The 24,267-nt window shown below is 41.0% G+C and overlaps 3 protein-coding genes across 3 annotated transcripts; all 3 read right to left on the reverse strand.

The window, feature by feature from the left end:
* Nucleotides 1-1,115: 1,115 nt before the first annotated feature.
* LOC124145665 lies at nt 1,116-6,088 on the reverse strand. Its single transcript, XM_046515532.2, has 2 exons — nt 5,956-6,088; nt 1,116-4,435 (listed from the first exon to the last, which is right to left on the reverse strand). Coding segments are annotated over exons 1-2 (2,526 nt in total). The 5' UTR covers nt 5,958-6,088; the 3' UTR covers nt 1,116-1,911.
* A 6,373-nt stretch (nt 6,089-12,461) lies between these two features.
* Nucleotides 12,462-15,115, reverse strand: LOC124145666 (nicotinamide N-methyltransferase-like). Its single transcript, XM_048393799.1, has 3 exons — nt 14,852-15,115; nt 13,610-13,817; nt 12,462-13,083 (listed from the first exon to the last, which is right to left on the reverse strand). Exons 1-3 carry the CDS (start codon nt 15,015-15,017, stop codon nt 12,651-12,653), a joined length of 807 nt encoding a protein of 268 aa, XP_048249756.1. The 5' UTR covers nt 15,018-15,115; the 3' UTR covers nt 12,462-12,650.
* Nucleotides 15,116-20,618: 5,503 nt separating this feature from the next.
* LOC125378358 lies at nt 20,619-23,652 on the reverse strand. Its single transcript, XM_048393800.1, has 2 exons — nt 22,679-23,652; nt 20,619-20,896 (listed from the first exon to the last, which is right to left on the reverse strand). The coding sequence occupies exons 1-2, from the start codon at nt 23,271-23,273 to the stop codon at nt 20,619-20,621; spliced, it is 873 nt and encodes a 290-aa protein (XP_048249757.1). The 5' UTR covers nt 23,274-23,652.
* Nucleotides 23,653-24,267: the final 615 nt, after the last annotated feature.

The following is a 24,267-nucleotide window of genomic DNA, read 5'->3' on the forward strand; positions in this document are numbered from 1 at the left end:
TGCCAGAAGCTTTGGTTGTACACCATTGGCAGTAGCAAGGCTGATTCAATGGTACAGGCAGACAGGGAGGACACAGGAGAGGCCTAGAACCGTACGACCCCGAGTGACAACACCACTGAAAGACGGTCAGATACGGCTCAAATACCTGCGAAACAGATTCGTAACGGCGATGGCGACTGCAGCAACAGCGTTGGGACATCCCATTAGCCAACGTACAGTACTACGACGACATCGTGCTGCTGGAATCCGAGCGTATCGTCCTTTCCGAGGAATGTTACTGACTGCTCAACATCGACGTCTGAGACTGCGATGGGCGAGGCAGGTTCGACGCTGGCAAGTGAGAAATTTGCGTCGAGTGCTGTTTACTGATGAAAGTCGGTTTAACTTGTTTCGAAATGACGGCAGAGAACGAGTTTATCGACGCAGAGGGGAACGTTGGGCTCCGGCGTGTATTCGAGAGGTCCATCCATTCGGCGGGGGAGGTGTCATGGTGTGGGGCGGTATTTGTGGAGATCAGAAGACTGATTTGGTGATTATACAGGGACACCTGAATGCTGTGCAGTACAGAGACCAAGTGTTGCAGCCAGTTGTGCTTTCGTTCTTACAAAACCAACAGCAGGGGACATTGTTTCAACACGACAATGCCAGGCCCCATACTGCAAGACCGACTCGGAACTTTCTAAACCAGCAGAACGTTGAAGTTTTGCCTTGGCCTGCCCACTCACCCGCTATGAATCCCATTGAACATCTCTAGGACCATCTTGACAGACAGATTAGAGCACGCCTTCAGCCTCCCGTCAACAGACAAGAATTGCAGCAGGCCCCGAGAGACGAGTGGCAACGGATTCAAGTCCACTTCATCAGAAGACTGACGTCATCGATGAGGCGGCGTATCACAGCATGCATTGAGGCAGCTGGAGGCCATACACGCTATTGAAGGCAACTGTGTCGACAATGAACTTGTAGTGTGTCTGACACTTTTTTGTGTGACATTTCAGACAACTTTTGAAAATGAAATTTCTTACCCCACCATTGTTTACCTTGAGCTTGCATTACCTGTGATTGCACAATTTCATTCAAACTGTGGTTGATCAATCATGTGTTACCCCTTCCTAGATTATATTATAATTCACAATAAAACCTCTTCTTGTTATTTTTTTTATCGATCATGGAACTCGACCTATACTTTCTTTTGACACCCAGTTTATATAAACTTAAATTAAAAAAAAATCCTTCTTATTGCTGCATGGGTTTATTTTTAACCATACGCTGAACGGATGAGGAAGAACAACCTATTTTAACAATAAACTACCAATTTTAGTGGTGTTGTATTATGTTTAAACGTAAATATGTTTCTTAACGTAAGGGTACAGGCAATCAAGTGGAATAACCCGTCAGTTAGCCCTGTCCGAGGATTTTCAATTTAAGGCACAGTACAGTTTTGATTTTAAACACATTTCAATTAAAACACTGGATCAGTTTTAAATTAGGCGTCTTAGAAAAGTAATTACATTTGTATTACCCCCATGTGTAGTGCAATAAAGTATAGTTTTGCCCTGAAATCCTGGTATTATAAGGTCAAAGCACTAGGCTACCACATAGTGTCCTCTTTCATTTGAACCTTTCTCACACCACCATTCAAAACCACCACATAGGCTAGATAGCGTGTGTATAACAGGTGCATTTATCCTCAACTATTCTACTACACATCTACAATAACTCAGATTTATCAACTGGTGAATTTAACTTCAATATTCCAGAAACCACGTCCCGGAACATGTAAATGTATATGACGCTATCCGTCGTTCGACATCCAGACTATTAATATAGGTTCTCAAACTACGTCAAAAATCTAAAACACAATATGCCGACTTTCAGTTGTTCAGAATTATTAGGGTCCCTGTTAGGTGGCTAATGGCCGACAGTTCTTTTAAAATGCTTGTATACGATGTTGGCTATTTGGCCAAAAGTGGAAGTAGCGAACCGGGGTGTAGAGATCAGTGAATCCATGAACGGTAGATCTCTGTCCACGTTCATCTTACAGTAAAGATGTAGGATGTAGTTGTCTTGCCAGTAGTACTTGCTCTCAGGGTACCATATGTCGTCCAAGCACGTCGACCAATCAGGTTTTAGGATTCTGTCACGTGGTCCAAGGTGAATGAGATTCCTGTTGTGAAGCATTATTGAATAGGGCATAACAACGGAGTTATAGCCCCAAAACGAGTCATTAAAACTTTTGTAAGAGTTCAAATACAGCTCAAGAAATTTAGAATTCTTCTCAGAGAGAATGATGCCATTCCCTAACGTTGATGGTTGTTCCTCCGCCATTACGAAACTGTGTGTTCGTAACGGGTCAAGACAGCTGATTACAAACACATCGATGTCGAGATAGATACCGCCATACTTCCTGAGAATTTCTAACCTGGCGACGTCCGACTGATGTTCTACCACGTTGATTGGTCGCCCGAAGACGGAAGTAGGTGGCGCTGTGCGCACCAAGGTCAAGTTGACTGCAAAGGTCAAGGTCTGCCACCACGTCCCTTTCGGTAAGTGGTCGTAATGGAAGTATATGTGATCTGGTTTCTGGTTAATGAATGCACTGTAAATACAAAGAAACATATGAAGATGAAAATGTGTTTCCTTCCCAAACCAAATGTAATGGATGACGTTTGGCACGCGATATGTTTCTTCTGTAAAAACGTTTGTCTCTCCAAACAACACGTATCTGGCTACTTCCCCAACACAACCTGTTACTGAAGCGACTGATGTCGTACTCACGTTCTGTATTATATAATCTGGACTAGATATTTGAAGAAAAGTAGAATTCAAACAGGAAGTGATTCCCTTCGAATTGCCGACATGTATAACTTGTGGACAGATAACTGCAAAATAACGCCCTTTCGCCATCGACATGACGACGTTTGAACACCCGTGATGTTGTTGCTTCTGAAACTCCTCTTTTGTTAAAATCTGTAATCTGTGGCCAAAGTCTATTGTGATATTAGATCCCGAACCTTTGGTGCCAAGCCTCACGCTATACCCTAGACGAAATATATCTGCTCCTTCTGTGAGAATAACATCAAAATTGATAAAGGTACCGCCATGATCATGAAGTATCTTACACACCATACAGCTGTCACGTGACACTGGTGGATCTGTTTGAATGAACGTAAACGACGGCAGTTTTATGACGTCATCCCATCGTGGTCCGGACGGGGTAACGGTGCCATAGAAACGTATTTCTTTGGGATTTGCAAAATGGTAAACGCTTTTAATACTCAACAGTTCCATCATGTTTAGATCCCTGACTGTACCCTCTTTCCACAGATAATGAAATACGTTGGGTACAGATCGTGCAACTTTGGCCGTAGATTCAAACAAGACCTGTCTACCTATAGCCGCCATCTGAGTCGATGACCTGTAGATGTTGTCCAGTGTTGGTGGTGGGTTGTAGGCCGTGTAGGTCACGTCTATACTGACCAGTGTTTTATTTCTCAACAGATGGTCAGCAGCTGGTAACTGCGCATCATTCAGACAGCACATCCTGGAATCCTCCTGCTCATGGCGGAGCAAGTTCCTCCTCTCAATATGTGCAATTATTTTCCTAAAATCAATTTGACCTTTCTTGTAAGTATCATCAATAAGATCAGCTATATCTTTTGAAGTGGACACGTTTGACAAGTACAGCATGCCTACGTTATCTTTATTAATGTAAGCAAGCAGATCAAATCGTTGTAGATCATGCAGATGCCTCAGGAACACGATGTTCGGTGTAACAATGACCCCGCCGTTCTTCCATACCATATCCCTCGTGTTGGGCGTATCTCGAGAATATTTCCCGGAGGTGTTTAAGGGGACTATGGTTCTGTTTGGGGTTATCTGAAGGGCTCGCCTCCACCACGGCGTGTTCACAGGCATCACGTGACAATGGAACATAACTTTGCATGGACGGATGTACTTCATCACGCTCCATACTGACAGGAAGTTGTGGATTTCAAAATGGGAAGTATCCTCACCAAAAAGGAAGTGAACTGTCAGGTTTTGATTTGAATTAGGTGTTTTATTGTACCTGCTTATGTCATCGGGTGATTTCATTTGATGAACGATGCTCCAAGATTTGTTCCTGAATGTATCCAGATGTATTCCTTTCTGCTGAATATTGGCAAAAGGTTGACGATCAAATGTTTCTGTAGAATAATCCTGGTTGAGTCTTTCAGATGTAGGATCTTTCCTTCGGCGCATTCCTGCGTATGGTGCTCCGTTCTTGCCATTTGCTCCACTATTTCCAGCGCGTGCTCGATAGTGTTCCCTAGTGTGCGGTGCCTGCAGCAGTCTGATCAGGTTAGCTACAGCTAGAAATATACTGCAGCCCAGTAGGGTCATCAGGAACATGCGACGTCTTGCGGAACACCTTATCGTCCTCCTCCCGAACATCCTGTGAACAGATGTAACACAATATACTTTACTTTTTATGCGTGAATTTCTTTTTGAGGACGATTTCAGTATTCCGTATCATCACGTCACATCTGCTTTATGTAGGAATCGTAGATGCCTAGCGTTTTTTTATGTAACCAGTGATCATGTCAGATCAAGGTTCATAATCGTGCCAGATCTGGGACATTTAACCAACGACTGAATGACGCCACAGCGATTTATTATGACGCTGATCAGCAAGCCCTATATGCCCCCTGCCTCAAATAAACTTAAATTTGCTTCCATTTTGGCTCATATACAGACATTTTTTATGATGTACCCTCTCTAACACTAAGTGAGTATATTGACAATATTGTAAACAATATAATTATGTAAAGACGATCTATATTTGACACCTTTGACGTATAACTCCAAGCATAGAGGTCGTCACTGAAGGTATCTGTGGGAATTGTCCAGTAACTTGATTGAACATTTAGTTTAAACATGTCGTTTTGAAATTACTCAGCCGTTATTATACTCAGCCAAAAAATGAAAGTATAAACATCAGAATCGGACCATAGTTTATTTCATATAAAATGCCGGTTATAAAATCGTGTTTAGGTGAAGGTGAGCTGAAATGGTTTGTTTGTTTGTTGAGCATATTTGATCATTTTGGACAGTTTTAACTTCTCCCAATACATTATGATATCCCGTTTTCTAATAAAACAAATATTAACATAATCAATATAAGTTTATTTGGACACATTCTTAATTTTATCTATCTGTAAATTTTAATACATTTGCCAAAATGTCAATTATTTCAACAACTTAATAATGTCAATATCATATACCTTAATCCCGACTAAGCAGAAATTTTTTTTCTTAAAAATATATATTTTTTATGGAAAGGATGAGCAACTATCATAAGTGTTCGTGTTAACTGCAAATATGCACGCGGTGTTGAGTTTTATTCAGTAAATCAACACTTGCTTGTGTTCGTTGGACCGTCACTCAATGTATCATATATTTCTTTTTATCATTTAATAAATACAACTGATAAAAACCTCTGGGTGTACAAGTGAATCGATAATTGCTTCGCAGTAAATAAACAACAAGAATGAGTGATGAGTCCAAGCTTATGGTTCAATGTGTTTTTAACCTTGTATTTTGTTTGTTTGGGGGGTCTTCAAACTGGCGTGTCTGCTAAATGGGGAGTCACCGAGCTATTTCATGAAGCGCCATGAAAATAGTCAGTGCCAAAAACGGTAAACTTTAATTATCAATCAACAGCATTAAGCGCCATTTACAGCAATTCTCAGGAGGCACCACGACTAGAATCAGACAATGTCCCCATGTGCGGAGTGGGGTTGTGTCAGTGTAACGAATAAAAATATCAACCCAACAACTTGTAGACGCCACGTTATAGTTTAAACTTATCCAAACAAAACCAACAGGTACATTTACTCGTTGGGAGATCTGTCATTGATTGTGTGTATGTATACATGTATATACCGATTATAAATGCATTTAAACCATACTTACATGAAACACGTCTTGATGCCTCTTCACATCACCCACTCTGCACAAAGAAAACGTCGTCAACGTCCACGTCCCTGTCCACGTCTACACTGACGTAACACATAGTGCTTGGTTACCTCACCTGCACTAGTGACACAGCACCAATGACAAATTACAGTCGACCCAGTGCGACAATGCCTGCTATCTCTGCTCATTAATAAACCACTGCGACACGGTGCTGCAGGGTAGGACTAGATTAGGGAGGTGCATACCGAGATTGAGTACGCACCTGCACGAACCACCCTCTGGGTCGGGACCTTTGTCGGAATCAATACATGAAGTGTATTAACAGAGAATTCTGTCGTTGTTAAGGTGTGCGGCTGAAACATTACATTCGCTGGACCGGGTGGTGGACCTGTTTACATATACACATAATAAATTGCATGGCGCCGTGGTATGAAATATCACTTTCAGTACAAATCCAATCTCATGCCACGAAAGTTCTGTCATAGTATGTCGTCTCAATGTCGGAGGATAACATGAACTGACGAATGGTTCATTATAAATATTGTGTTTGAAAACCAAGTATAATAATAACGATCGTGGCACGGCCAAGGTACGTTGCTCCGACAGTTCGCTACATATAACGATAGATGACATGATTGTATATTTACAATAAACCCCGAAAAAATAGAAAGTGTATACGGGTAGGTTACGCCTACGTTACGCCCGAAGGCGTAGGTCGAGTACTTTTGTGCGGCGTTAGGCCAAAAACACTAACTTGCTTATGCAAATTGTGCGAGTTGCGGGTGTAATCACTGATTTTCAGTGATCTTACCTTGTTTTCAGCACTATTTTGCCTCTTACGTCTGTTTGGTGGATAATTGAGACTGATTATTCTGTCATTTACGTTTTATTGTGCACATCAGTTCACTCCACAAACTATCAGCACGACCTCACAACTATGAGATTTACCATTTATTCCTTGTTTTATGATACTGTAACATTTATTGATATCACACGTTATATTTATTCATGTCAATAAACGTAAATCAAATTACTAATATTACAAAATGAAGTATTGAGTGAGTGAGTATGGTTTTACGCCGCTTGTTACGACGTAAATTGTAATAAAAAGGTAAATTGTAATACTTGCAGCAAATTGTAATAATATTTGACGTAATTGTAATACGCAAATTGTAAAACAAATTGACGTTAATTGTAATAATCTCTACTTGCGGTAAAATGTAATAAATTCTTACGTAAATTGTAATAACCTTACTACCGTAGTGTCCAAGACGCCAATTGACTAGAAATGATCTTTGTCAGTTGAGCTTGTGTTTCACATGTACAATTCGAGAAATACTGTGTATGATGACAAACGTACAAAACTGTTAAGTGAGGGATGGTTGGTATAGGCTTTATCGTACAATCGTCATTAAAGGGTGGTATCAACATAGTGAAAGACATTTATTGGAAGTGATGTGATGTTTGTGGCATTCTATCATCTACGTAGAAGATACTACCATCTGCGTAGAAGATACTCTCATCTACGTAGAAGATACTTTCATCTACGTATATGATAGTATCTTCTACGTAGATAATAGTATGCCATCTAGATACTATCGTCCACTTACATACTTTCATCTACGTACATGATACTGTCATCTAGAGTATGTAGAAGTGCAGTCATGTGTGTGATACCAATGACATAGAGCTCACATTTACTGTCATTACATACACACCTATATGCGCGCGCACACACACACACACACACACACACACACACACATACATACATACATACATACGTACATGTATACACACATATAGTGTTTGTGTGGGGGTGTTTTTGTATGGGTATGTAGTGTGTGCAACACGTGTTTGTGTCTGTATCTGTGTGTGTGTATGTGTGAATGTATGTGTGTGCGTGCGTCCGTGCGTGTGCGTGCGTGCGTGCGTGTGTGTGTGTGTGTGTGTGTTTGTGTGTCTATGCTGATGAGGCCCAATCTGAGGTTTCTTAGATAGTTACTAATCTTTTCATCAGAATTTTAACAAAGTATGTTGTAATTTCATTACAGTGCTTGTTGTTTGTTGGAATTACTTTAATGCTCTTAAACCCCCAGAGGAGGTTATGCTTTCAGGGGATTATTGTACGTCTCAAATTAGTGATAAAAAATGAAAAACGTATTATCTGCGAAGAATATACTTATGTCTTCGTTGGACATACTTTTGTCTACGTAGAAGATACGTTTATCTAATGTATTTGCTACATTCTAATTCGTATAATATCTACAGGTTTGTGTTTCTATTTTATCTTTTAAAATATCTTACTTTGTTCATTTGTTACATTTTGCATAACCTTTAATTGCTCATATCAGCATTTTTGTGGGACCTCTCACAAAGTAGTGTCACTCATCTTTCACTTGGAACTATATGTAGAAGTGCAGTCATAGATCTGATACCAATGACATATAGAGGTCGTATTTACTGGCATACATACAAACATACATACATACATACATACATACATACATACATACATAAACACATACACAAACACACACATACATACATACCTATGTGTGTATGTGTTTGTATGTATGTGTGTATGTATGTGTGTGTGTATACTGATGAGGGCATAGTATCGGAGATAAATATAATTTGGTTTCTTAGTTAGTCACTATTCTTTTCAATGGAATGTTAAGATGGTATGCTATAATTTCTTTATTTTATTACAGTGCTTGATGTAAGCTGGAATTATTTTAATCCTCTTAAACCCCCAGAGAAGATTATCCTCTGAGGTAATTTTTGTCCGTATATATGTCACAAATTAAGGATAACTTATGAAAAACGTAATTATCTGTTTCGACAATTATGTACCGCATTATACGTGAGGTACCAAATTTGGTATCAAGGTTGCTTGGCGCAATCAATCAACGATTGTCGAGTTTAATGATCTTAGAATACTCTTCGTATAATGTCAAAGAGAATATTTACGTTAGTGACCAAACCCTTTTCATTATAGATTTTCCGTCCTTTCAGTTTTGATCAAAACAAATATATTTCAGCACTAATTGATTGCAACAAATTTATTATACATTCTGATGCTCTTTGAAACTCAACAAGACATGCCCGAAGATACCGGATATTATTTTTGTATGCTTTGAATTATGATTACGTGCCGTTATCATGATGGATTCTGTTTTTGTTGTTGGGGCAAGGAGTTATTATCCCAGCGAAAGTTATCAGTAAGTTGTTGTTAGTTCTTCATGACATATGAAAGGAATCCAGACAGTTACATTTATTCATTTATTTCATTAAATATACTTCTTGTTATGAAAGGAAATATTTTATGTTATATTAATTATCCATATGTTAATCATATATTGCTATAAATATTGCATAAGTTAACATGGTTTGCATTTATTTATTATTATTTCTTTATCTGTGAAAAGTTCACAGAGATCGAGAATACACAATATCTAATAGTATATGCAATGTAGGTAAAAAATATCCACGCCCCTCTTTTGATATTAATAAAAACATTGTATATAATGTTATGTATTAAGTATTCTCCTTTCCCATGCATGGGAAATCTATGCTGCTTTTGCTGACGACTGTTTTTTTTCATTTGACATTGCACAGGAGATTTGTCACTCATTTGATGTATTTGAATTCTTCGTCAAAATATAATACAAAACACACAGAGTATTTCTCAAATAAATAAGAAAACTAAGTTCATTCTAGTAATTAATCCTCTTCTGGACAACCATAGAAATGAAATTCCAATGCGTTTATATATACATATAATTATACAACAATTCACGATAACGACCTCAATCCTCCCCCACACCCATACTTTAATGACAATTGTACGATAAACCCTGTACCAACCCTGACAAGGATAGGTTCTAGTCATTTAACACCTTTGACACTATAACTTATAAGGTTATTAGCAATATCACAGCAGTATCTCGGCGGGGGACTCAAGAAATGGGCTTCACACATTGTACCCATGTCGGGAATCGAACCCGGGTCTTCGGCGTGAAGAGCGAACGCTTTCACCACTAGGCTACCCGACCGCCCCTCAAATATTTTTGGATACCGCCAAAATCAGTTTTTAAAATTCCAAATTCGAAACGCATTTATTAATACGAGTATGTCGAATATGTGATACCGCTAGTTAAATTGGTTCATGAAATAATGAATTCTCCCTTAAAGTCATACCGCAGTAAATAAAATACTGGTCAACAATATTGTCTGTCAAGTCCATCACCCATTTAATTTTACAGATATAATTTTGCGTGTTTGTCACGAAATGATTAAAAATATGTTATTTATAATCTTACCATGACATTCTGCGTATAACAACGCTCCCTAAAACTCCTAATCCGCAAGTGGCAGTTTATGGGAAAATACGAATTTAATTTGCGTGACAAACAACGAAATGTTTACAATGTTCTGATCAAATCATCATGTGACATTCATTCTTTAATATATTTTTTCAAGTTCAAGTAGTGATTTGTATGAAACGTATATACATACGAATGATGAGCTAACCGTTTTACTGTGCCAGTTTTCAAATCCGATATCCATACAGCGTTGTTTGAAATAAGCAATGAAAATATTACCACAATCTCAACCAAACAATAATAATTTCCAATAAACGCCGACAAAACCCTTTCCATAATCATAAGAAATCTCTTTTAAAAGTAGTCTATTGTACAATTCCGACAATATCTTGAGCATTAGTCTATTAATCACAATCAAACAGTGATGGTACGAGGTATTCGCGAGAAGGTGAACGTATCCTGGCCGGTAGAGTCACTGATTCACAAAGTCACAAATTTTGAAATGTCCTCCACCCATAAAACGAGTTGTAGGCTTCATCGAGACCTTGAACGATTTAACTGACCAAACAACTTTGAGAAAAAGTCGTATGACAATCTTTGGAATCTGTGATGGTTCTTCAAATGTTATCAAATGCATACACCAAAGGCAGGAGCTGCTGGACTACTGTTTGTTTGTTTGTTGTTTAACGCCGCACTCAGCAGTATTCCAGCTATATGACGGCGGTCTGTAAAATAATCGAGTCATTGACATCATGAGCATCGATCCTCGCAATGTGGGATCGATGACATGTATCAACCAAGTCAGCGAGCCTGACCACCCGATCCCGTTGGTCGCCTTTTACGACAAGCATAGTCGCCTTTTACGGCAAGTATGGGTTGCTGAAGACCTATTCTACCCCGGATCTTCACGGGTCAGTGGACTACTGCTCGACATATAGGGAAAGTAAATTTTTGGAAAGCTGAAGTAAATTGCTAACATGGGATGCCCACTTTATATTTCCCTTTTCGTCAAATGTTTTACACATCTGACAACAAGCATGTTGGTTGCGATGATTTTCCATTTGAAGGAGATATTTCTTTTAACATAAAATCAATTCCTGATATCTCAAAATCGGATTTCTGATTACAAAAACACTTCTGATTTTTTGATATCACAAATTTGATGTTTTATCATCAAATACATGTTAAGATTTCAGAAAAATACAGTTTCCCATGAATTTAGAAAATACTCTATTCTGCTTGCTTAATCAGAGGTTTCAAATCACTTATACCACATCTGGATTGAAACAGTTGATCACCACGAAAGAAATATTTCTGAAAAGTACTTTTCTTTCAGTCATTCTCGGTAGGCATTTCCAAATCATGACATTATAATGATAGGATATATAATGCAGAGTGGCAGGAAAGTCAATGTTTAAATATGAGTGCCAATACATTTTGGGCAGAAAACACCAGGAACAACAGCACTTTGACAGAGCACGTCAACACCTTACGATCGGCAAGTTTTAGAATTATATCAAAAAATTAAGAACAGAATTATTCCAAAATTGATTGAAAAATCAATTTCTACGAATAGAAAAGTCGTTGACCCATGATGATTTTCAACACGTTTGTGCTATGTTGGCCCTGTCATGTATATCCTGTAAATTGGTTGGTTTGTTGTTTAACGCCGCACTCAGCAATATTCCAGCTATATGACGGCGGTCTGTAAATAATCGAGTCTGGACCAGACAACCCAGCGATTAATATCATGAGCATCGATCCACGCAATTGGGATCGATGACATGCATCAACCAAGTCAGCGAGCCTGACCACCCGATCCCGTGAGTCGCCTTTTACGACAAGCATAGTCGCCTTTTACGGCAAGGATGGGTTGCTGAAGACCTATTCTACCCTGGAATCTTCACGGGTCATATCAAAGACTTGCTTAATGTTCAAATCTTAGAAAGAAAACAAGCATTTTAGCTGTATTTCAACACGTGGTGGTGTTAGAGGTTTAAAACAAGTGCTGAAGAGATGACAGCATTTATCATGTATATGAACAATACTTTCTTACATTATACAGGTTTAGTGGACAAGCAAGTGTTCGGGTCCAACACCATCAACATAAATCATGGATGAAACAGGCCACATGAGAATACATCGTAATATTACAATAAAATATAACGTGTAATATGAATTGCTGATATTTTATTATCCAATCCTGGGCAGTAATATTTAGAGAATATGGTTAGGAAAATGAATACAGAAAATGCATTTAATTATTACTGGTCTTGCTCGCAAAGGCAGCGTGTGCGTGCGTGTGTGTGTATCCGTGTGCGTCCTCTCTTAGAATCAAACCAATCTGCTATCACCCCAAACTGTTCATAAGCCAACTTTCTGGGCCAAGACACAAAAGCCATGTATTTTATTGACGTCAACATCATCGGGATCATCTACCCCTTCTATTTGGAGTTCCTTGACCTTGAACCCCGCATCTGTCAAGGCCGTCGTCAGGTGACTTGGGGTCAAGGCTAACGTATGGAAGTTTTTCCCACCCACAGGGTAGCAGTGCTCTCCACAAGCCCCCCTCATCACAAGATGGCCGCCATCCCGAAGGAGGGAAGCGACATTCAGCACACTTCGTCTGTAGGTGTCGATGTCCCGAGATGCTGTCTCAAGACAAAAGCTGCTGAACACACAATCAAAAAAGCCCGTGTACGATGGCCCGAGAGGTTCCGATTGTAACACATCACACTGAACGATGTCCTTGATGTAGGATTTCAGAGAATGCAGTCGAGTGGATTCGAAGGCGGGACTGGAAGTAGACAACGTGGCAGTCAGATATTTGCAATAACGATAATTTATTCAGCTCATCAATACCAATACCTAGAATATTTAAAAGAGAACTAGAAATACAATACAAAGTACAACAGTATAACAATGTTAATGTTGCAGAAAAAATTAAATGTGTACTGAATAATTAGATGAGTATTATTGCTTTAAGCAACTCAAACCCAAATACAAACCCTGGTATGCCAGTCCACGTGGCAATGTACAGGGCCATGTGAAATCGTGGACAATTAACATGAATTAATGATGTCAAAACAAAAAAAACAAAAAATCAATACCAATACAAAATATACAATAAAATTTGATATATATATTTCAGTAAAGGCAGCCGAATGGACTCTTAGTAAAACAGCAGGCTAGGGATACGGATAAGATTTGTTCTAGGGATTGAGAGATTTGTATTATGGACAAATGGCCTTCAGTGTTGAACATTACTGTCTTAATCCGAGAACAGTAGATCTTTACAGTCAGAGTCTTGGATAAAAACTTACTCAAGTGCGTATTTCTTGAGGTAGTACTGACACACGTGACTCCAGCTGAAGTTGACGTCATCACCACGCATCCAGCTCTTGATGACGTCAAGATTGGCCTGTGAGAAGTCCGCCATGACGATGTGGGTGAAGTGCTCGGGGGCGCCAATCATGCTGCCGATGTTAGGACCACACCCAAGATCCAGTAACCTCGTCCCCGAGATGCCCTCTAGGATTATGGGTAAATTATGACGAGTGAGTGAGTGAGTGAGTGAGTATGGTTTTACGCCGCTTTTAGCAATATTCCAGCAATATCACGGCGGGGGTCACCAGAAATGGCCTTCACACATTGTACCCATGTCGGGAATCGAACCCGGGTCTTCGGCGTGACGAGCGAACGATATTACCACCAGGCTACCCGACCGCCCAAAATTATGATGATGATGATGATGATGATGATGGGAGCGAGTATAACGTATGAGAATTAAATTCAAAATTACACGCCAAAGCTTTAATTGAACTTACATTATACTTGTTCTCCAACTTAAAGAGGTTATCCATATTAAAAACACGGTCAGTCGAATGAACAGATTAAAATATTTTCACCTCACAGGATAATATTTTTCAGATCAGATCACATATACATGCATGTTTAGCCTTTGTACTGAGATGACGCGAGTGACACAAATATGCGTTTTTCGTCCAATATTGATCTAAATATCTCCTGTAAGGTAGGGAACATGGTTGTCATACTGGTCTAAAGAGACGCAACTCTGTAAGGCAGGAGCCGCCTCCGTGGTCTAGTGGTAGAGCGTCCGCCCGGACAGCGGAAGGTCCGGGGTTCGATCCCCGGCCGCGTCATATCAAAAGACGTTAAAAGATGGTACTTGTTGTTACCCTGTCTGGCGCTCGGCATTAAGGGGCTAAAACAAGGACTGGTCGGCTCGGAGTCCGTATACTGTGTCTGAGTTGGGTATTCATGTTAAACTGCGGCATGGTATCTCAGTGGGCTAGCACTATAAATCGGGATCAGTCCGGACTAGTACAAGCAGCCACACACACACGTACCTGCATGTCGCTATATAAATGCAATAATCTTGGACGCGACGTTAAACCCAATTTCACCTCACCTGTAAGACAGGAAGCCTAAAAACCACTAACTTCCGGTTAGCCCGATTTCGGGTTGCGTCAGTGGGGGAAGTCAAGCCATGGGTGGCCTAAAGAACATCTAACGTTTGTCCAGTGTTGTAGCTGTAGACTCACCGTGTCTGAAGTATTTGTAGCCACCATCGAGGTGAAACTGGAACCAGTCTTGTTGCACGCGTTCGCTGCCCCAGTAGTAACTTAGGTAACTCACTGGAGAGAACTTGTCGTGGTAGTCGTCACGGAACAACGTCGGTGTCTGGTCGTCACTGTGTGCGGTAGACATGGCGATCGATGGATATTTGTTGGGAGTAGCGTGTGCTCGGTGTTACGAGTATCACTGACCTCTCCTGGTTCACATGCGTTATCACTGATAGTGTATTGCACAATGAGGAAGGGAGGTAACTCCTCTTGTATAGAAGCGGATGTAAAATCCGATTGCGTGCCGCATGTGTGCAGCAAATTGACGAGTGAGTTTGGTTCAACGAGCTTTTTACAGTGTTCCAGTTATATCACGGCGTGTCAACTTGTGGGAGGAAAGCCCGACGTGATGCAGGTCTCAGACGTTTACCACTTAGCTGAAACCCACGAGCACGGATATGGTGCTGACAAACCTGGAAACATAATCGAGGCCAACTGAGATTCGAACCAAGATTCATAGGTTTCTCGCGTGCCCAAGGTACGCAACTCTGCACAGCTATCTGCGGCGCCTTCGACCACTAATGAAGAAAATCTGGGCGCAACAGGAAATTATTCTTATTGGGGGAACACTTCTGGCTTCTTTTCTTAAATCCCTTTGGGGATTAGGGGCGGTCGGGTAGCCTGGTGGTTAAAGCTTTCGCTCGTCAAGCCGAAGACCCGGGTTCGATTCCCGACATGGGTACAATGTGTGAAGCCCATTTCTGGTGTCCCCTGCCGTGATGTTGCTGGAATATTGCTAAAAGCGGCGTAAAACCATACTCACTCACTCACTCACTTTGGGGATTATGGGTAAGAATAGGTACTTGGGGCGCAGTGCTTTCCTAGCATGTACCGATTAGCTTTAACCTACTATTGTGAGATTCATATTAATTTTGCTTTGTTAATTTGTGTTTGTGACACGTACTTGATCCATATGGCTTGTGAATGTACAAATTCAAATTGGAGTTAAACATCCTTTACCATGAAGGCATAGAATTTCATGCGCGGTGCTTTGCAGAATCTTGGACCGCTGTGTAATCTGTATCCCGTCCATTAAGACAGTCGAGCAGTCACTTGCTTGATAAAGTTACTAGCATCTGTACCGGAACGTTTTATTGAGGGGATAGAAAGGAAGTCATTGCCATCACAGCTTCTGAATGCCATTTGCCAAATATATTGTATTCCCCCCACATGGAAAAAAACCAGACATCGTGACGTCATCAGCGGGTTGACGAAGATGTTAGGACATTGCCCGGCATATAACACATATACTCGACACATATTTGTTTCCTTGTTTGTTTATTGTTTATCGTCGCACTCAGCAATATTCCAGCTATATGACCGCGGTCTGTTAATATTCGACATTTAAATCAGCATAGCTTTTTCAATATTTGTTTCTTCAATGTGTTGTAACAATGTGTTGTAACAAGAAACGCAAAAGTGATTTTAAAAGTATATTTTATATATCATATAACAGATGGTAATCGATTGTTCAAAATTGGCATACATCAATGTCATTGACCAGGTTCCATTTAGCACTGGTGAAATGTAGATTTTTAAGATGAAGGTCATCTGTTCTCAATATCTTGTATGGCCACCTTTAGAGTCCAAAACTCGTGGAAGCAATCAGATCCCGAATTGTGGCCTGGGGAATGTTCACGCAGTCTGCCTGCAGTGCTTGCGCCAACCCTCGAAGGTTCTGTGTCTGTTGCTGACGGGCTTGCAGTCGTTGATCCAGTGCATACCATAAATATTCGATTGGATTTAAATCTGGAGACCTTGAGGTCCATGGCAGGACCTGGATGTTGTAATTCCTGAAAAAGGCTGTTGTCAGTCCTTCCGTGTGCGGGTCGGGCATTGCAATTGCCTCGGAAAATGACGTTCACTTTTTGCATTGAAGGACGTGTGGCCGAAGAATCTTATCCCTTTAAATTCCCTTGAACTTCCACCAAATCTGTTCTACCATTTTAGGAGGTGGCTGCTCATATCACACAATCACCAGAAAATCTGTTCACTTCGTCTATACAGTTTCGTACATGACATTCCCGGCGACGCCTGCCGCACAGCGAAGCATAAAACGTGACACGTCACTAAACCAACGTGTCTCCATCGCAGTTGTCCCCATACTCTGTGATCTTGACACAATTGACGTTGCAGCTGACGATGCAGGATCGTCAAAATGACACCTCGAACTTGTCGCCTAACCCGAATACCTTCAGCGCGTTAACGGTTCCTCGCCGTCTGTGCTGATGTCCTACGCAATCCTGGTATTGTCGTACTTGTAGAGGTGGCCGTCGTGGGTCTTTCACGTAAGTGGCACAGCCGTATGAATCTGTCCCGTGCTCAAGTAGTGATACGTGGTCGACCGGATCTGGGAAGGTCACGTGTTGTGCCTGATAACGGCTCCACAGTCTTGTAATGATGGTGCTTGGTGCCACGTGGAAAAACCTGGCTGCAGCTGCAGATGATTCTCCAGACAGGCGTTGTTGCGTTGGGCTTCCGACAGTCGTGTCATGTTTTTCGCTGTTCACATGCTTTAAGATTGTGATGGTATGCAAATGAAAACCCAACGTTTTTATAGCCCAACAAGTAATGTTGCACGTGCATATCATGTTGGTGTGTTTCGGCGCCAGGCCCTCACGTGGTTGTGTTTTTGTGATTTTGTCACCAAATTTCTGCAATACCTCACTCTTTCCACACTGATGTCGGCAACACTTTTTTGCAGAGTATATTGCCCAAGGTGAAACTATTCATAGCTATTCTCCACCTATCAGAGTATTACCTCTTAGTAAAAAAGAAACACATCCAGAGTTTGAGAGTGGGAAGTAATACACATTTACTTGATGTTTGTTTGTTGTTTAACGTCACACTGTGCAATATTCGAGCTCTAAATAAATAAATCTATCATATAATGGGTAGGTTTCTCGGCAGGATAAAGCCCACGGATAAAAACGATATCCGTTGGGGTCATATGCGGATAGAGATGCAAATATCAAAGGTCAAGTAGGGACTACTTTCAGTGTTTATAAACAAACATGGCGTCGCCCTCGTCATTCGGCAATCGAGTCAGAATTAGCCATCGGGAATCTGGATAAACTACAGAGATAATTGCTATCATTATCAAAAGAACAGTCTAATATACTTTCAATCAGTGTCTAACTGTGACATCGCATTTTATTAGTTTTGGCAACTTTGAAGATATTAATTTCGAAACAATTTTGCACACTAGGCCTAGCCAAGTGGGATCAGTAGCCATACCTGTGCTTGTAGACCTCTGCGGCTTGAAACCTTTTCCACAAATTAAAATAGTTGGATTTGGCCGAAATATGTTTGAATTGTTACCTTGTTTCGTTTTGTCGCTGTGTGAAAATCCAATTGCACCTCTTAACGTTATGACAGGACAGACCGACTGTCAACAACGTCTGAACGTGGCCGTGACGTCCCATAGACTAGGGTTAGAGTAGCTTCCCTTTGACAAGGGACAGTTACTCCAGCGGACAGACCGATGGTTGCCGCGAAATGCAAGTAAAAAACAATTGTTATTTTGCGTATATGTTGCTTCGCCACTGTATAAGAAACATATTTCAATTGGAACAATATTGGCTACTGTCACTGTCCGACTGACTTATCACTTACCCTGTGACGTAAAAAATATTAATGAGCGCATTCCAGGAAAACTCGCAATGTTTAGGTAATGCTTGTGAGAGAGGGTAAGCGATTTTCAAGCTAGGAATCATAGAATGACATTATATGACAAAGAGGTTATCACGCTTGTGTGTTTGGGATGGTAAATATCTTGTATTAGGAATAAACACTATGTATTTAGCTCGCCAAGGCTGCTAAATACAATGTTTATTCCTAATGCAAGATATTTTCCATCCCCAAACACACTCGCGTGATAACCTCTATATATGTTCGTGATGACAATATTAATGTATGTTGAAAATTGTATTCAAGGAATATATATATTGCGAAAAAACATGACTTTTGTTTATGTTAACTTGAAGATGACATATTTTCTTTCTGATCTTCAAAACCCTACTCTAAACACCATTACATCATTTAGTTAGACTGAAAATAGTTCCTGGATAAAATGCTGTTTGATATGGTGAAATATTGATATTTTGTCAGATAGCTACAGTATTTCATCACTTTACACATCATGATTACTTCATATGCGAATGCTGAGTTTGTCGACTTCCGTTCAGACAATATTCAGTCACACCATCAGATAACTAGCAGTTGTTGGCTGGAAATATTTTCTAAACATAAATTAATAACAAACACCTGTTAAAGTATAACAACCGTTTTATGACTGTTTTCCCTCAAACAGCCATCCCAAGCCATTTCGATACAAAAAAACCGCATTAACATCGACTGCTGCAGTCGGCTACCCTCGCCGCTCAGTCAGTCCACATTTAGTGTGATAATTTACCAATAACTATGTGAACCAAGCAAATCCCTTCATTAACAAATCGCACAGTTGGTGAAGGATGCGTGTCATTTCAATGCATTTAGATCTGAACTGCTAATAACAGAACCATACGTTTCATTTTGAAACTGAAAACGCACTCTTAAACGGCCCAAATAGGCGGGAGAGTCAGTACATGTTTACACCGCACGGTTGGGGCACACCAAGAATGGGCCTCACACTGTGTGCCAATGCCGCACATAGAACTCAGCCTTCCCGTACGGGTATGAGGTGTTCCCGCAGCGTGGCCTCTCTGTTTACTGTCCAGTGTCCTAACTCGCTGTGCAAAGTTGAACCATTAAGAGATGATCCACGATTCACCCCGATTGTAAAAATTGATTTGTCACATGTACACTTACTCATGGGTTTCACCAAAGTTGTTGGGGTCTATGAACTTGCTCGCTTTCGACCCCGCATTAAGCTGACACACATTATAACAATCAGCAGTTCAGTCAGGATGTTATCAGATTCCTGGTCATTACACTTGGCGTGATGGACGAGTGATAGTGTATTTTCCTTACAATCACATGGTTGACAAATTTATTACGAGGGCATCAATATTGCTCCGATCGGGACAATATGATGCGTAGTGCATGGAATCGAACGTGGGATCACTTCACATGCGTAGCCCTTTCGTCTTGGTAAGAGATTCCGATGGAAAAATAGCTTCGTGTTAGTGTAAAGCTAAACTGTCGGAAATCTTCGGTATGAACAGATCAATTCGTATATTACCACTACACATTATTTCACAGCCAATGGCGATGAGTCCACGTGTCTCTGAAATCTCAGATTGTGTCGTGGCGATTCAGGAGTTCCACCGATACGTCTCTGTGACAAGCAATATCGAAGTATATTCAGAACCATGTTCATCATTCAGTCTTGCTTGACAACGGAAAAGGATCTCTACCGAACCGTCACATTTACAGTAATTAAAGAAGTTGTCATCCATAAATTCTTTCTTCTTTGTCATCCGTCAACTTCTAAGTAACACCTGTCGAACAATTCAACAATTCAGCTGTTATCGACGTGTATTTCCAGTTCAGTAAATCAAACCGGTCATCATCTATATATAGAGTAGACCCCATGTTGCATAATGGCGATTCAGAAGTTTCGTCAAGAGAAATACAAGTGTCAATATAGAATAGGCTCATTCCAACATTTCGGCAATTAATAACACGCGCGTAGAGTTACACGTTCCAAGCTGACGAGCGCGAGATATTCTGTGGTAATTGCTAGTTAAACATGGTATATTTGGGCCGAAGTCGCCCAACTGAAGTTGCGAAAATTGAAAGAGTTGATGGCATGTACGAGGTTGATTGGATAGAACAACCACATGATAAGTACCGCCGGTGCCATCTCCGTGTAGTCATGGTGACGGAACCAGTTGTTTAGCAACAAGATCGGTCTGAATATACAAAGTAGGAAAACAAAGAAATATCTCCAAGTCGGATTGTGAAGTATTGTCAAAGTGTTTTGGCAGATTGGACATGCGTTCTGTCCGCTGAGCAGCGCATCTGAAAGAGAGAACAGAATTAAGTTTAATAACGAATGTTGATAACTGAACATAGATTAGGCGCCTCCAATCCCGGACGGGGAAGGTTCAGGGTTTAATGCCCGGCCACATCATACCAAACGACGTTAATGATGGTATTTGTTGTTACCCTGCCTGGCTCTTAGCTAAAATAAGAACTCGGCTCGGAGTCATTATACTGTGAGTGGGGTATTCATGTTAAACTGCGGAATGGTATCTCAGTGGGCTTGCTTTGTAAAATCGGCATTAGTCCGGACTAGTATAAGCAGCCACACACGCGTGCATGCACGTCGCTATATAAGCTCAACAATCTTGAAAGCTACGTTAAACCCCATTTCGGGGCGGTCGGGTAGCCTAGTGGTTAAAGCGTTCGCTCGTCACGCGTCACGCCGAAGACCCAGGTTCGATTCCCGACATGGGTACAATGTGTGAAGCCCATTTCTGGTGTCCCCCGCCGTGATTTCCTGGAATATTGCTAAAAGCGGGGTTGACCGAAGGAAAGATAATGATAATTGAAAAGAACATCTTATTGTCTTGATTAAGAGTCCACACCGTCATCAATAGCAGGGCCGGCAGGGGTAGCCTTGTGGTTAAACGTGGGCCTCGTCTCTTGACAAAAGAACACCGCTAAACCATAAACATTCACCGATACCATTTTAATTTGTGTACCCAATTGAGGTACAGTACACTGACTCCAAGCCGACCATTCCTTGTTTTATCCCCTTAATGCCAAGCGCCAGGCAGGAAAAACACGTACCATCTTTTAACGTCTTTGGTTATGACACGATCGGAACCTGGGCTCAATCCAGACCACGGAGTCGGCATTCGCCGTGATAAAGTTGGGATACAGATGTGATAAAGTAAGGATAAAGTAAGGATAAAGTTGGAATATTACTGACCGAAGGGTAAACCCTCCTGTCTTCTCATGTCAACTGAGCTAATTTATCTCAAACAGGGTTCCAATTACTGTTAAAGAACCGCCCATAACCGTGCCATATTTTGTCAATTAAGACCATAGGAAAACATAACTCAATTAATTTAATTTAGAACAGAAAGGTAAAATAGTTTATATTATTATCATACTATCACAAACCTCGAGAGTTATAAGCGGTTAATTGATAGATCTTATTAAGTGCATTAAGTTAGTATGTCGAGTGGTAGTCTAGTGGGAAAGCGACACCTAGGTTCGACACGAAGTCCGGGTTCTATTTCCCACATGGTTGTCAATGCTTTGTGTTCTTAGTTTCTCAAATCGGTAAACGAAAAGACTAGCAATATCACTTTAGGCTTTCGTCACACATTGAGATGACACGCCTTGATATAACTTAAAAATAGGGATCTTAGCGGCGTTAAACCAAACTCACTCACTACAGTTTGCATTAAAGAGGGTGGGGTGCTCTGTTGTACGGCCAGTTATCTATTTCCTGTCAAGGTACACCTTTTATTATTTCAGTTTTGGGCGTATACTGGCCTAGACGTTGCAGATAGTGCTAACAAGCGATTATATCCCTGCGTAATTGAGTTAAGCTGGGTGGACTGTAATTGGTCGGAATCCCCCTTTAAGTGGGTTAATGTGCTGGCCGACCGTAAGAGGCGACTTAATGGGTCGGGTGATCAGACTCGGTGACTTGGTTGATGCATGTCATCCTATCCTGACGGCGTGATAACATCAATCACTGGTTTGTCTGGCCAAGATTCGTATAGCTGTAATGTTGCTGAGGCGTCAACCAACAGACTTAATGTAATGCATTGGGCAAAGCCTCACCTGAAGTGTGTGGGTCACTACGCGGGTGTCTGATACCACAGCCAAGGATGACAAGTGACGGCGGAACATACAGCAATGCGTTGAGTACCACCAGAGTAGTGGAGTCTTGTCTTCCTGAGAACATCGGTATGTAGATATGCGAGTCATACGGCAAACTGACCACAGACTGGGAAACACAGGTAACCCCCGCCTCGTGGGGACTCTGTAAAAGCATTTGGACTCCAATGGCAAAGAAAGCCCACAACACAACAGCCCGCCAATTACCACTGAAAACGATTTCAGGAACGGTTAATGTCTTTGCATAACCTCTTGTCATATTATACAATGCAACACCAGCCACCATGCAGACAAGAACCAGTGTGTCACATTTCACGTAGCACGGGCACACATTGACGCCATGGCCACTAGTTACAACCACTACCATCGCAGTAACACTGAAGAGGAAGGAGAGAAGGGAACCGAAGGTCATGGACATGAGGAAGTAATTACAATGGAAGGCCTGCGCAGATCGCCGCTGTTCAGCTGCGTGGTACGCTCCCGGAAGTAGCAACAGCGATCCGGTCAGAAGGTAGTGCAGGAACTGAGCGACGTCCATTGTTTTAGTGTCGACTTGTACGGGTGTAATCGTGATGTTCACTTCACTAAAACTCTGTTCTGGGGGGGAGGATGATGTTCATGAGCGAGTAGGAATGAAACCTCCTGACCTTGACCTTGCACCTCGAGTTGACGTTTATTTCCGATTTTTTGTTTTCTTTTAATATTGTTGTAATGTTCTTGTTACCATAACAAAGAGACTTTTTTTCTGAAACCCAAACTTTTTCTTAGTGGATGAGTTTGTGTTCATTCAGCTTTGATTTGACAGTGATGACTATGTCTTCAGTGGAATCCTTATATAGTTTGATGATGATGATGATGGCGATTATGGTTTTATATGGTTTGATGATGATGCTACTTCTTCTGTTTGTTTTGACCTCCGTCACCTCCACCTGGAAAAAAAGAAACAGTGTTAGAATGTCGACAGAACGTCTGCGATTGTCATACCAAAGGCCGATAACTCACGCTATTTTGTTTTGTTTTCGTCGTTAGGCGAATACTTAGCGTTATTTTGTTTGTTTGTTGTTTCACCCCGTCCTCAACATGTTCAAGCTATGTGACGGCGGTCTGTAAATAATCGAGTATGGACCAGAAAATCCAGTGATTGACATCATGAGCATCGATCTACACATTTGGAATACGATTACATGCGAGCCTGACCACCCGGTCCCTTTAGTGGCCTCTAATACGAAAAGCATGGGTTGCTCAAGTCAAATTTTAACCTGTATTTCAAGGAGGATTCAGTATCAGCGTTATCAGTACTGGATTTCCTTTACTATGTGTTAACGGGGGCGTTTTAAGTTTATACAACGTACAGCATAAATGGAACAGTATAGGGACGTTTTCGTTCCAGTTTTTCTGCACACTTGCCCTAAACTAGCCTTGTGTGTAGAATGTGATGGACCTGTAGAAAGATTACGTTGTTAACTATTGGATGCCCGATCGACTGTACATGAATGTCTTTTTTCAATCTCATTAAAATCAGATCGCAACCG

The sequence above is a fragment of the Haliotis rufescens genome, unplaced genomic scaffold (genome assembly GCF_023055435.1).
Source record: "Haliotis rufescens isolate VD_foot unplaced genomic scaffold, xgHalRufe1.0.p SCAF_12, whole genome shotgun sequence".
In the NCBI taxonomy this organism is placed as follows: Eukaryota; Metazoa; Mollusca; class Gastropoda; order Lepetellida; family Haliotidae; genus Haliotis; species Haliotis rufescens.